The 12,193-nt window shown below is 39.7% G+C and overlaps 1 protein-coding gene across 9 annotated transcripts in view; it reads left to right on the forward strand.

Annotated features, from left to right (window-relative positions):
* Positions 1 to 11,683, forward strand: part of Usp45 (ubiquitin specific peptidase 45) — an 87,725-nt gene extending 76,042 nt beyond the window's left edge. For 4 of the 9 annotated variants that reach the window (XM_074077863.1, XM_074077867.1, XM_074077870.1 and 1 more), the window contains one exon: positions 8,631 to 11,673. In XM_074077863.1, the coding sequence (XP_073933964.1) occupies positions 8,631 to 8,968 (338 nt within the window). In that variant the 3' untranslated portion in view covers positions 8,969 to 11,673. Of the gene's footprint in view, positions 1 to 644; positions 3,916 to 8,630 lie in introns of those variants that run through there. The other 5 variants (XM_074077877.1, XM_074077876.1, XM_074077875.1 and 2 more) reach the window with 3 other exon arrangements.
* The last annotated feature ends 510 nt before the right edge of the window (positions 11,684 to 12,193 follow it).

Below are 12,193 nucleotides of genomic sequence, written 5' to 3' on the forward strand. Positions count from 1 at the left end.
AAAATAAATGAGTTAATTTTTCCTTTTTAGAAGACGTAAGTTGTTATTTCATAGGCAACTTTAAATGGATTCACTTTACTGATGTTAAGTGAGAATTACCTCTAAGAGTGTTTAAATAATGTTAGTTATGATAAAACTGTATACCCTTTTAGGTGGTAGGAAGTAAAGGAAGTAACACATAATTTTTCAAAGTATTGAATCATAGTCACATTGCAGTGGGGTAGTATTTTATTTAATAATACTCAAAATTTTTAAAGACATGCCAGGTCCTTAGAATAGAGTTGGAGTTAGAAATTTGCTGGCTTTGCTTGTGGATCATTAAAATAACTGCTTCTCTCCCTCTCTTTCCAATCCCCCCCCACTCTTTTAGTGAAAATGATTCTTTTCTGTGTGTAATTAAGTATTTGCAAAGCTAATATTTTACTAGGCACTTAAAGTGTTACTAACTAGAGATAATTATGAATTATCCTCATAATATTGGGTACTTTGAATTCATTTTGGAACTACTTAACCCAAGAAAAAACAGACTCCTATAGTAATATCTAACATTAAATAAATAGTTTGTAATTAATATGTTATTATGTATAATTTAGAGAATATACAAGATACTTATTGTAAAATTGTGCTTCTTTTTGTTTTGTTAGGTTTGAAAGAACCTGATAGCGAATCAGGAGGCCAGTGGGTTCATGTTAGTGACACTTATGTGCAGGTGGTTCCAGAATCAAGAGCACTTAGTGCACAAGCTTACCTTCTTTTTTATGAAAGAATACTGTAGTTAGTTGTTAATTGTTAATGGTATTGATTATTTAGCTCACTTTTATTTGACTGCTGCAGTGGTAACTATAATATGTAAAATGTGCCTTTGTAGTCTTCTCTCTTCTGTAGGAATAGCATGTCCTTCAGATGCTTAACTTTTTCACCACTTTGGTGAATCCTTTTAAAGTAACTTAAATTTACTCAGTGCTTTCAAATTTATATTCCTAATCGTAAAAACATTTTTTTTCATGTCATGGAGGACAAAAAAAATCAAAATTTATAGTAGTAGAGGAAACCCCTTTAGGATATGACTCATTATTTCAAGCATTCACAATGATGCTAGCTAAATCAAATCATCCTAATATACTGTTTCCTAAGTGTGATACTACTTTTCTGATCTCATGTAATATATTCTGTGCCATTATTTACTTATTGTTTTTTAATGTTTTATCGTTTTGTAGCCTTAGCCTTATTTTTAGCAATCATATTTCACCTTTTTGTGCATGTTATTTTTATAATAAATATTAACATAAATTTATAAGTATTAGAAAGAAATTATTCATCCATATACAACTCCACTTAAAATTATCTCGGGGCTATCTAGTAGTATATATATATTATTGTTTAGAACAAATTTCTGTAACTATATGAAGTAATACCCAATATAACATAGTTACTTCATCATATTTTATATGATTCAGCCATATAAAAAGGTATCACTATAATTTTGATAGTGTGGGTTTACAAATAATGTATGGAGTAACTTATTGCTTTGAGGTTTTAGCAATATTGAAATATTCTTAAATATATCATTTGCAGCCCACTTATAATAGAGTTAAAGATAATTTCCAAGTGGTTGGCCAAGGTCAAAATATAATTACAGATAATTATAACATGCAGAATTGGTAAATAGAAGTTGATAATTCATATGGAACCATAGGATACCCTAGAAATATAAATTACCAAATTATACTTATAAATGATAGAGAATTATAAAGTAAATGTACATTTCTGTTTCTGTATTTCAATAAATAATAAATATGCTTTTGGGGTAGAGAGATTACTTTTTTATCTTCAGCAAGCATCATTTAAAAGTTCAGTTAGATTTAGCTTTTACTTTAATGGAGCACAGAACTAGTACTTCTGTTTTTTAAATAATTAGCTGCAAAAATAAGATAATTTTCTACTTCTAGAATACAAATTACAAATTTGTCAAAAGTTGGAATGAGAAATATTACTATTACTTAGATTTCAGTTTCAAAAAATCATGGCTACTTCAGTGTCATAGTATTGAATTAAAACATAATTTAAGCACTGATCATTAGTGCCAATGAATGATAATACAGTCAGGGGTCATATGAGTGCCTAAAAAGGGAAAAAAGGATGAGAATAGTGTCTGTAGATAATGTATGGAAATGTTTAACCACGACTGATCCTTTTTAACACATAAGTGTATATAACATTATCGAGGTTACTGGTATATGGATGAATAGAATTGTGATTAGTGTTAAAGATGGTAACAGCATATAAAATGCACTTTCAAAATGACATGACATACATTCTATTATTAACCTGTTGACATTTCAAAACTAGTGTTTCTCCTTAACAGTGAAGATACAGTAGACATCATTGTTCATCTGCAAGTCTGGTTGTATCCTGGAAAGGGACATTTTCAGTATTTTCTATTTAATTGTAATCCATTAACATTGTAAATTTCAGTACCAGAACAAGAGCAATGAATTTTTTTAAAAAGTACTAGATTTCTTTATTCAAGTTAGTTGTCTTGATAGTAGCAATTGCCACCCTCCCCCTCAAAAAAACTCTTCATTTTTCTTTTAGAAATCTAAGATATTACTAAGAGGTATACACTTTTCATTGGATGGGCACCTGTTTCAGGTATCTGTAACAGATAATCTGTCAGTATCTTTTACAGATACTGTTACCACAGATACTGTGGTGACAGTATTTTATCATCTTTTAAAATGGAAAGACCCAAAATGTATGATTTTAGACATTATTCTAGTAGTAACATACAAATATGATACTTATTTTCATTTCCTTAGTATTAAGTGAGCTAATTTTGAATTCTATTTTTATGGTTGACTTTAATGAATGCTTTTTTCTTTTTCTCTGAAAACAAAAAAAAAAATTGATTTTGATACCCAGGAATTTCCTAAATGCAGCTTTTGTTGTATAGAAAGCACATTAAATTACATGTGAGTCTACATTTAAATTTTTGTTTTAATTTTGAATTTTTCCAAATCACATTTGCAGGGATATTACATTATGAGGCTACTGTAATAACAATAGTTTCCAGATTACCTCAGGAAACAAATAAATGAGAACGTTTACAGATCATTAACACAACTGCATAATATTTGACTGAATGAGTTTAAGAAATAAAACCGAGAAGTTTCACTAGCTCTGTTTAGAAACTGGTTTACGGGGTATGTCTAGCCCCCTGTTCTTAGCTTTCCGATATTTAAAATGATAAATTTTTGATTATGTGCCAGTTATAAATAATATAATAATTATATTATTTGTGAATATTTTTGACATAACCAAATATACACCTATACTTCAGATTTTGTCATTTAATGCTTTTAAAAATTATATGAAGACCATCTTTTTCTTAGGTGGCCAACAAGAGTGATTGTTGTTATCGATTTAGCATACTTGATTTACCAGCAGACCTCTTTTAATACATCTGATAGCTCTTAGCTTGCATGTGTGATGACTTAACTCAGTGATTTTATGCAATAGTTGAATGACATTTCTTGAAGATTAAGCTGTGAAATGTATCATCCCTCATCTAATTTTTGTAGTACAAAATAACATCTTGCCCACTTTTCTTATCGTTATATTCATAATTAATTTTTCTGCATGATAACTGATCAAATAAGCCTATGCCAAAGATGTGCAATAAAATTTAGCCCTTAGATAGCATCTAGTGCACTAAGAAAAACTATTTCTATATTTACAATGTTTTCGTTCATGTAGAAATCATCAATTCAAATCTACTTAAAAGATATTTTCAATTTTGAATAATAAATTCACATCATTCCTACTGTTTAATCCTTTTCTGTAGTATTTTTAGAAAATAGCTATGTAACTTATTGAGCATTATTTTGATGTTACTGTATAAACATCATAATAAATATTAAATCCTTATTTATTTTACAAGATTTGTCCATGCAATGCATGTTATTGACAAAATATTTTGTCTGTCAACATTGTATTTCCTTCTGTTTTAGTCCCCTTGGGCTGCTATAAAAAATCCTAAATTGGGTGGCTTATTAACAACAGAATTTACTTCCTATAGTTCTAGAGGCTGGAAGGTCTGAGATCAAGGCATCTGTAGACTTGGTGTTGGGTGAGGATATGACTCTGGTTCTGAAACCAGAATCAGTTTCTTCACGTGGCTACAGAGGTGCAGGGGAGCTCTTTGGGATGGACTTCTTTTGTGAAGACACTAACCCCCTTCATGAGGGCTACACTCTCATGACTTAATTACTTCCCAAAGGCCCCACTCCTGAATACTCTCAAATTCATTCCTATTCTCTCCCTCCCCATTTCCTCCCACCCTCCCTCCCTACCTCACCCTACCCCCCACTTCTCTGTGCTCCTTTTTCAATGAGCTACAACCCCATCCAGAACAAGTTATTTTAATGGGCCACTTTCAGTCAGATTTTAGTATCTATCATGGGTAAGTTTAAATACTTTCAGATAGTTCTTTTTGAGTTGTAGGGATAGAGCATGGCTCAAGTGGTACAGCGCCTGCTTAGCAAGCACAAGGTCCTGAGTTTAAAACCACAGTACCAGCAGACTCCATCCTCTGGAAGGAGTTTTTTTTAAAGCTCACCTGTTTGGTTACACCTAAATGGCTGTTTAAGAAGTGGGGGGTAGGGGAAGCTGGTGGCCCAAATACTATATACACATGTAGGTAAATGTAAAAACAGTGAAATAAATAAAAAACAGAAAAAAAGCATTGTTCAATTATAGAGGGAATGAGTATATTTAAAGAACACCTTATACATGTATAGAAATACCACAATGAAACTCTTCACTTTGTACCATTAGTATATTGCTAGTAAAAATAATTTATAAAAAAGAATCATTCAGATTAACTATAAGAGCCTCCAGAAGCCCGAATAAAGTTTTGATGTTGCTGTTGCATCAAAAAAAAAAAAAGCCATACTTGAAAGTTGCCCAGCTTTTTATTCCCCACCTTTAAAAGATTGTTTCTGATAGAACAATAATGTCGCCATTTGTAAGTCGGTGGCCATTTTATCCTCGGGCCTCACTTGAGAAATGGAGCCATTCCCAATAACAGCCCTGCCCTTAAACAGAAATTCCCACGCTCCAAGACAAGTTCCACCCCTACAGGAGATTCCTGTGCATGTGCTAACTTCCTTAACCTCTCCCTTCTACAAAAGGCATGCCTGGCCCAGAGTCTGTGCTGTGCCATCTTTCCAGGCCAGCCTGGCAGTCCGGGCCTGCCATTAAACTTTGCTCTTGGACATGAGACTTCTCTCAAACTTTCTTTGTGAGTGGCGTTTTTCATAACATTTTGGTACCGTGACTCGGATTGGGGTGCACTTCTGGCGCTGACCTTGCTTTCCTGGCCCCCTCCCATCCTGCCTCCCCCGCCCCCCCCCCCCCCCGCCCTCCCCCTCCAAACTCCCAAACTCCCATTCCCTTCCTCCAGGATCTGAGCTGCTTTGCTGGAACCCCCGATCCTACAGGGAATTTCCTCCACTGCAGCACGCCTCCAATTGCCATCTACCACCGGCCAATCCTCCCCCAAGGTCCTCTCTTGGTGAATCCTTGCACGCAGAGCCGTGATCTCTCTCATTTTCTTGAAATTTAGCGCTAGGTCTTGGCTTGCTCCCATCCTTGGGAACCGGGTTCCCTAGGATTGTGGGCCCCCATGATGAAGATGTTACTCCCAGGTGTTCCACATCTACTCTCTCCTGAAGAGCCGATATTTCGGGGATACCTGTTATATCCTTTCCTCAGTTCAGGCCTCACCATGGAGATTGGACTGTCCCAAAGTCCTTCAGACTCCCCATTGGGATGTCTCCTGGCCAACCTTGGGCCCCTTTGCCTAATGCCTGATCTTAAGCCACGAAAGCTCATTTTTCTCTGTAATTAGGCATGGCCCTGATAGCCATTAGACAATGCCTCCAAATGGCCACTTAATGGCACTTTCAATCCCAATATTTTAAGGGCGTTATACAATTTCTGTGAGTGTGCTAGTAAGTGGAAGGAAATACTCTACACCCAATCCTTTTCCCATCTCTGCACCAAATCCTTCCTCTGTACTTCCTGTTCCCCTGCGCAGGTTCTATTAGCCTCTAAACCAGCTTCTAAATGAACCAAATCCTCTCCTGAACAACCTCCATCCCCATGTAAGCAGACTTCTTGTGCTGCTCACACTGCCTGTCTCTTCCTGTCTTCCTCAGCGACTTTCCTGTCATGGTGTCAAGCCACTCCTTGCCAACTCTGGCCTCAAGGTGATTCCAGCTCTGGGGGAGTTCATGCTCCCTCCCTGTTGGCCAAGACCAAGCCTGGGGTTTATTCAGGTACACCTCATGTGCTACATTGGGGGAGTCCTGATTGATTATGGCATCTGACAACTGCTTCTCTTCACCCCCCCCCAATGCCCCTTTTTCCTGAGACAGTGACTAGAGAGTGGAGATTTCATGTTGCTGAAAGTGTTCCAGTACCAGTCAAGAGGCACAGGTGATGGCTAATCCCTCAGGCATGTGTCATGCCTCCAGGCTCTGCCTTCCCCTCCCTTACCTAAGATGTCAGGACGCCTTTTCTGCTTCCTCCATGGTCTCAGTGCATGTCCTTTGTCTGCCTTCCCCTCCCTGGGCTTATTGGGACCCTGCCTCCCATGAAAAACTTTAGCATGATACCTTATGACTTAAGTTATTCCAACTAGTTTGCCAGGCCTCTCAGTCTAAAGTAACTAAATCAGCTGCCAGGCACCCGGTGAGGCAAAAGCACTTACAAAAAACTGCAGCTGCCATGCTAACGCCCTAACCCCGCCCCTGCAAGGGGAGGCGGAAAAGCAAATAGGCGCACTCATGCACAGGCAATGCAGGTTCCTGGGCACAGTGGGATCGCCTGCCATACCTAAGAGAATCCATAGGCCAACCCAACACACATCCTAGGCCACCAGCCGCACATGGCGGTGGCTGCAGCCCGCCACCACTTCTCCTAGAATAAACACGTGCAGAGTACACAGGAAAGGGGTAGGGGCACCAGGCTGCAGGATCAGGTCTAGGCAAACGGTCACTTGTCCTGGGTGTGTGTGGAGGGGGTCGGTGCCTAGCACACGCCCTTCTAGCCCCATCTCACACTTCGGGGCACTGGACCCAGTCCTTGTAAGCCAATTGTTAGCTCAAGGTTATAGTCCCAGAAATAGCAAAATGAACATTACTGTGGTCTCTAAACTTCTCATTTAAAATTTTCTATACTTTCAGCCTCAGCATAAATTTTTCCCTCCAAATATTAACACTAGTTGTCCCATATGGTACTGTTATTGGCCCGGGATGTCCTCTGAATGCCCTTCTCTAACTTTACAGATGATTTATTCCTTTGTTAAAAAGATAGCCTTTATTAAAGAGTCTGCCTGCGGTTAGCTAAAAGACAGGATCCTAGTGTCTTGTTATTTCTAGATGGAACCTGCACCTTCCAGTCTTCTGGCTTGTAGATGTTGGAAGCTTTGTACTGAGGCCTGGCCTCAGTATGCCTTGGGTGACCAAGAGACGTGGCCTTCATAGGATTCTTTAAATTATAATACCATACTCCAATTAGACCTTTTCTATAAAAGGGAAAAAAGTGAACTGAGGTCCCCTATACAAATTTGCTTTCATCTCTGAGACCTCTCAGATTGGCTCCATAATTGCTATTTAGATACTCAAATGCTGGCCATTCTTTGTAAGCCACAGTATAAATACCCTCTGCCCTACCTTCTAAGCCACCCCAATATTCAGAACCTCCTAATGGGTGCTTCCCTCTTCAATAGAAAGGAAGAGGGTGAGTCTATGTCCCCTTCCAGCTATCAGATCTAAGGGAAATTAAAAAACATCTGGACAGCTATACTGATGCCTAGACGAATACATTCAAGCCTTTATCTCTGTGATCCAAACCTTTCAGTTGACATGAAAGGATATTATGCTTCTATTAGACCAGACTCTTGTCTCACTAGAAAAGCAATGATTTCTGGCCCAGGCCACTCAGGTTGGAAATGATTACCACTTACAATGAGCCCCAATACTAGTGGCACCTGGAAATGAGGGAATAAATATGCCTATACTTACAGGGGCACAGGCAGTCCCCTTGACAGATTCACACCAAAAAGGGCTGGTAATATGGCTGAAACAGTAGAGTGCCACTTTGCAGTCATAAAGTCCTGAGTTCAAGCACCAGTACAACCAAAGGAGGGGAAAATATATATGTATATTGGGATAAGGACATAGCTCAGTAGGAGAGTGTCTGCCCAGCGTGTGCAAGGCCCTAGGTTTAATTCCCCAGCATTGCTAAATCAAAAAAAATGGTAAGAAAGATAAGTGGTGTTAATGTCACTTCAGCCATCTCATAGTGGAAGAAAGCAGTTTAACCTAGACCAGATCCCTCATTCTTCAAGGAGGAAACTGAGGCCCAGAATGGTTCAGAGACCTGCTCTCCAGAATGTCAGGTGTTAGTGTGAAATAACAACTTTGCTTTACAGCAACGCCCTGAAGAAAATCCCCTTACCTTTCTGTAGCATCTTGAAGACGCTACCAGAAAGCATACCACGGTGGACCCAGAGTCACAGGTGAGAGAGGTTCTCCTCAAAGATAAATTTCTGTCATCCCCAGATATTTGTAGAAAACTCAGTCTGTGGCTGAAGGAGAAAAGTCATTGGATCAAACTACTACAACTAGCCATGTCTATATACTATAATGGGGACATTACTAACAGAGAGATAAGAGACATCATGACCTCATTGCTGCCCCCACCCGACTGGGGCCTATATCCTGAACTTGCTACCATGGTGGACAGGAGGGGCATTTCTGCAGAGAATGCTCAAGGGGGACAGCCCAGGAGACAGCCCTGCCCCCAACAGGGACCCTGCCCTCTTTGCAAAGGTAACCACTGGAAGTCTAAGTGCCACCGTCCCCAAATGGAAGAAGAGGTGATGGCTCCTATGGATTGATGGGTCCTGGCCCCCTGTCCATGCTCCACTTCTTGGCATCGATGTTGAGGAGCTTCGTGGTAGCCATTATGGCAGAAAAACAAAAGATCATTTTCCGACTAGACAGTGGAGCTCATTTCTCTGTTGCCGGCAAGGTCAGGGGTTCGAAAGGAACTGACTGACCGTCCGGCCCAGTGAGTGGTGAGGAGGCTGATGGTGTGGAGAGAAAAACACTCTGGAGACTGCTTCAGAGAGCCAAGTCTGATTTTATTTCTGCAAAGCAAGCATATAGATGTGTTGTTTGGGCTAATCAGGGATCAGCTACATGGACCATTCAAGGGAGGCCCCCTTGCCCAGTGATCCGGGTAAACCAGAAGAGACAGGCACCCAGCGCCATCTTGTCATCAGTGACCACACCCTGCAAGCTGCAAGCAGGGCTATATGATCTAGGTTTGCCCAGATCACTAGTGGTCTCACACATGAGCCAGATACACGGGGGGCCATTTCTCCTCTATACTCTGTTTTACCTTTCTCTTGTCATTGGGTCCCTGGTCCAATGACAAGGTTATCATTAAGGGCAAATCTGGCCAGCCCCTAGAACGCTACTTTACCCAGCCTCTGGCCTACTCTTTGGGAGACCGCCTCTTCTGTCACTCTTTTCTCATAGTTCCTGAAACTCCAGTGCCTCTGCTGGGATGGGATTTGCTAACTCAACTAAAAGCTCAAATTCTCCCCTCAAGCAGCTATTTGTGCTGCCCCCTCCTTCAGGAACAAATAGATTCCACAGTGTGGACTGATTGGTGAGTATAGGGTGAGCCAGGATGGCCCTCCCTATTCAAATAAAACTCAAAACCCCTCACAGTTTCCACACCCAAAACAATATCCCCTCAAACCTGAGGGACAATGAGGCCTTAGGCCTATCATAAATTCCTTAAAACAACAAGGGCTACTAATTAGTTGCTCCAGCTCCTATAATAAATTTAAAATTCTTATAAAAGTTAATTTTAAAATACAAGTTACAAAGTAAACAACTGGAAAGGATATAGATAGGCAGTGAATGTATTTTTTGAGAAGTTGAAAAAGGAATGTTTTTTCTTTTTTGTATGAGAAAGGATTTTGTAGAGAAGGGTTTGTCCTAAAGATTGTTTCAAATATGAGAGATAAGGAGAAGCCATCAAAGGATTTATTTAGTATGTTATATAAAGGTCTGAGTAAGTTTTAAAAGTGTATAATAAAAAGCTTTGGTGTGTAATAAAGTTAAAATTGACTATAAGAGTTGCCTAAAAGATTTTTAGGGTCATGTCAAACTAAAACCAAATTCTCTTGTCTGTAAAATAACAAGGTTATCTTAATATTGTTCTGCTTTGAGTAACATCTACAAAAAACTGTTATAGGGAAAGACTTTATCAAAGAAATTATTTGTGTTTTCTGCTGATCTTGTCAAGCTTTAAGTATACCAACTCAGAGTTCATTTACATATTTGCTCATGAGTCTTAAATGACCACTTTGTAACAGTGTTGTGTCTATATTTTATCTAAATATGCTACAAACATTTACAAAGTTATATAAAAAATGAGCCAGAGCTCTCTTTTATCCAAGAGTGTTAAATTTAAATCCTGATCGCCCCTGCCTCCCACAGGTCACCTACTTAGATGTGGCCTTAAAGGGACAGACTCACTCCCTGAGTCATGAGTGAATCAACACAATCTTCCGTTTCCCTCTCCCCCATACCATAAAGCAGCTTAGAGCTTTCTTGGGAGTTACAGAATTTTGCAGAATCTGTATCCCTAGATATGCAGTCCTTTAGCAGACTCCTTTTATGCACCTAATAAACTTGCCTCCAACAGACCATGCTCCTCTGGCTGACTATCTACTTTATCTTAACCTCTCAGGGAACTTCTTAGCATGCAGATCAGATCCTGCCCTACTCTATAACAATTTCTGTTAAACCAGGGGATCTTGTTCTCCTAAAGGAACTTCTGTCCTCTCCATTGGGACTTCGGTGGGCCAGCCCTCATCTGGTCATTCTCACAACACCCACTGCTGTCAAGCTCAATGGGATCCCCTAGTGGCAGCACCTCTCAAGGAACAGATAGAAAAATGGAGAAGGGAGTTGGAGGACACTTGGAATCCTCCAGAGAACAATATTTCACAGTGGTTCTCCCGGCCAATGCCCATCCTAATGCCTATGTTTCTTGCTCTCCTATTCTTAGGCTTCCTCCCTTGTATCATACTATGTCTGCTGTTGCTAATCAAAAGTTTAACCAGTTGTACCTCCAGGGATACCAACCTCTCCAAAACTGTCCAGAAAACTGCTATGAGGGCCCCTACCAGGACTCAGGAGTCTGAGGCTCTCACCCCACACAGTGCCCCCTGCCAGCAGGAAGCAGCTAACAGGCCGATGCTTTGCCCCAATTTCCGATCCTCAGCCCCTACTCTCATCATTGTTAAAGAAAAAATGGGGGAATGATAAAACAATAATGTCATTTGTAAATCAGCGGCCATTTTATCCTCAGGCCTCACTTGAGAAATGGAGCCATTCCCAATAACAGCCCTGCCCTTAAGCAGAAATTCCCATGCTCCACAATAAGCTCCACCCTTACCAGAGACTCCCGCGCATGTGCTTCTGTAACCTCCCCCTTCTATAAAAGCCACACCTGGCCCAGAGTCTGTGCTGTGCCATCTTTCCCTGGCCAGCCTGGCAGTTCAAGCCTGCCATTAAACTTTGCTCTTGGACTTAAGACTTTTCTCATGAGCTTTCTTTGTGAGTGGTGTTTTTGCTAACAGTTTCCTCAATGATAGGGGGCTGAAGTTGTTTTTTCTTTTTTGTTTGTAGTAGTCACACGTTCTTTCAGCCAAGTTTTTTGTTTTCTTTTTCAGGATTTTTTCTTAAAAACTTGGTAGTTCTCTCATTTGTTTCTAGTTAGATTCACACCTCAGGAACCATACTACAGTTGTTTGAAACACAATAGTTCTTGGGTTGAGTACACTTCACTCCCTCTGGATCTATGGGGGATTAGTTTCAGCCCCCCTCTCAATTCCCGCCCCCCGAAAAAAAAATCTGAGGCTGCTCAGATCCCTTATTTAAAATACACTGTATTTGCATATGCCCTATACACATCCTCCCATATACTTTAAATTATCTTCAGGTTACTTAGAATCCCTAAAACAAGGTAAATGCAAATGCTATGCAAGCAGTTGTACCATATTGTTTAATGTCAACAAAAGTTTGTATGTGTTCAGTAT

The sequence above is a fragment of the Castor canadensis genome, chromosome 1 (assembly GCF_047511655.1).
Source record: "Castor canadensis chromosome 1, mCasCan1.hap1v2, whole genome shotgun sequence".
NCBI classification, from domain to species: domain Eukaryota; kingdom Metazoa; phylum Chordata; class Mammalia; order Rodentia; family Castoridae; genus Castor; species Castor canadensis.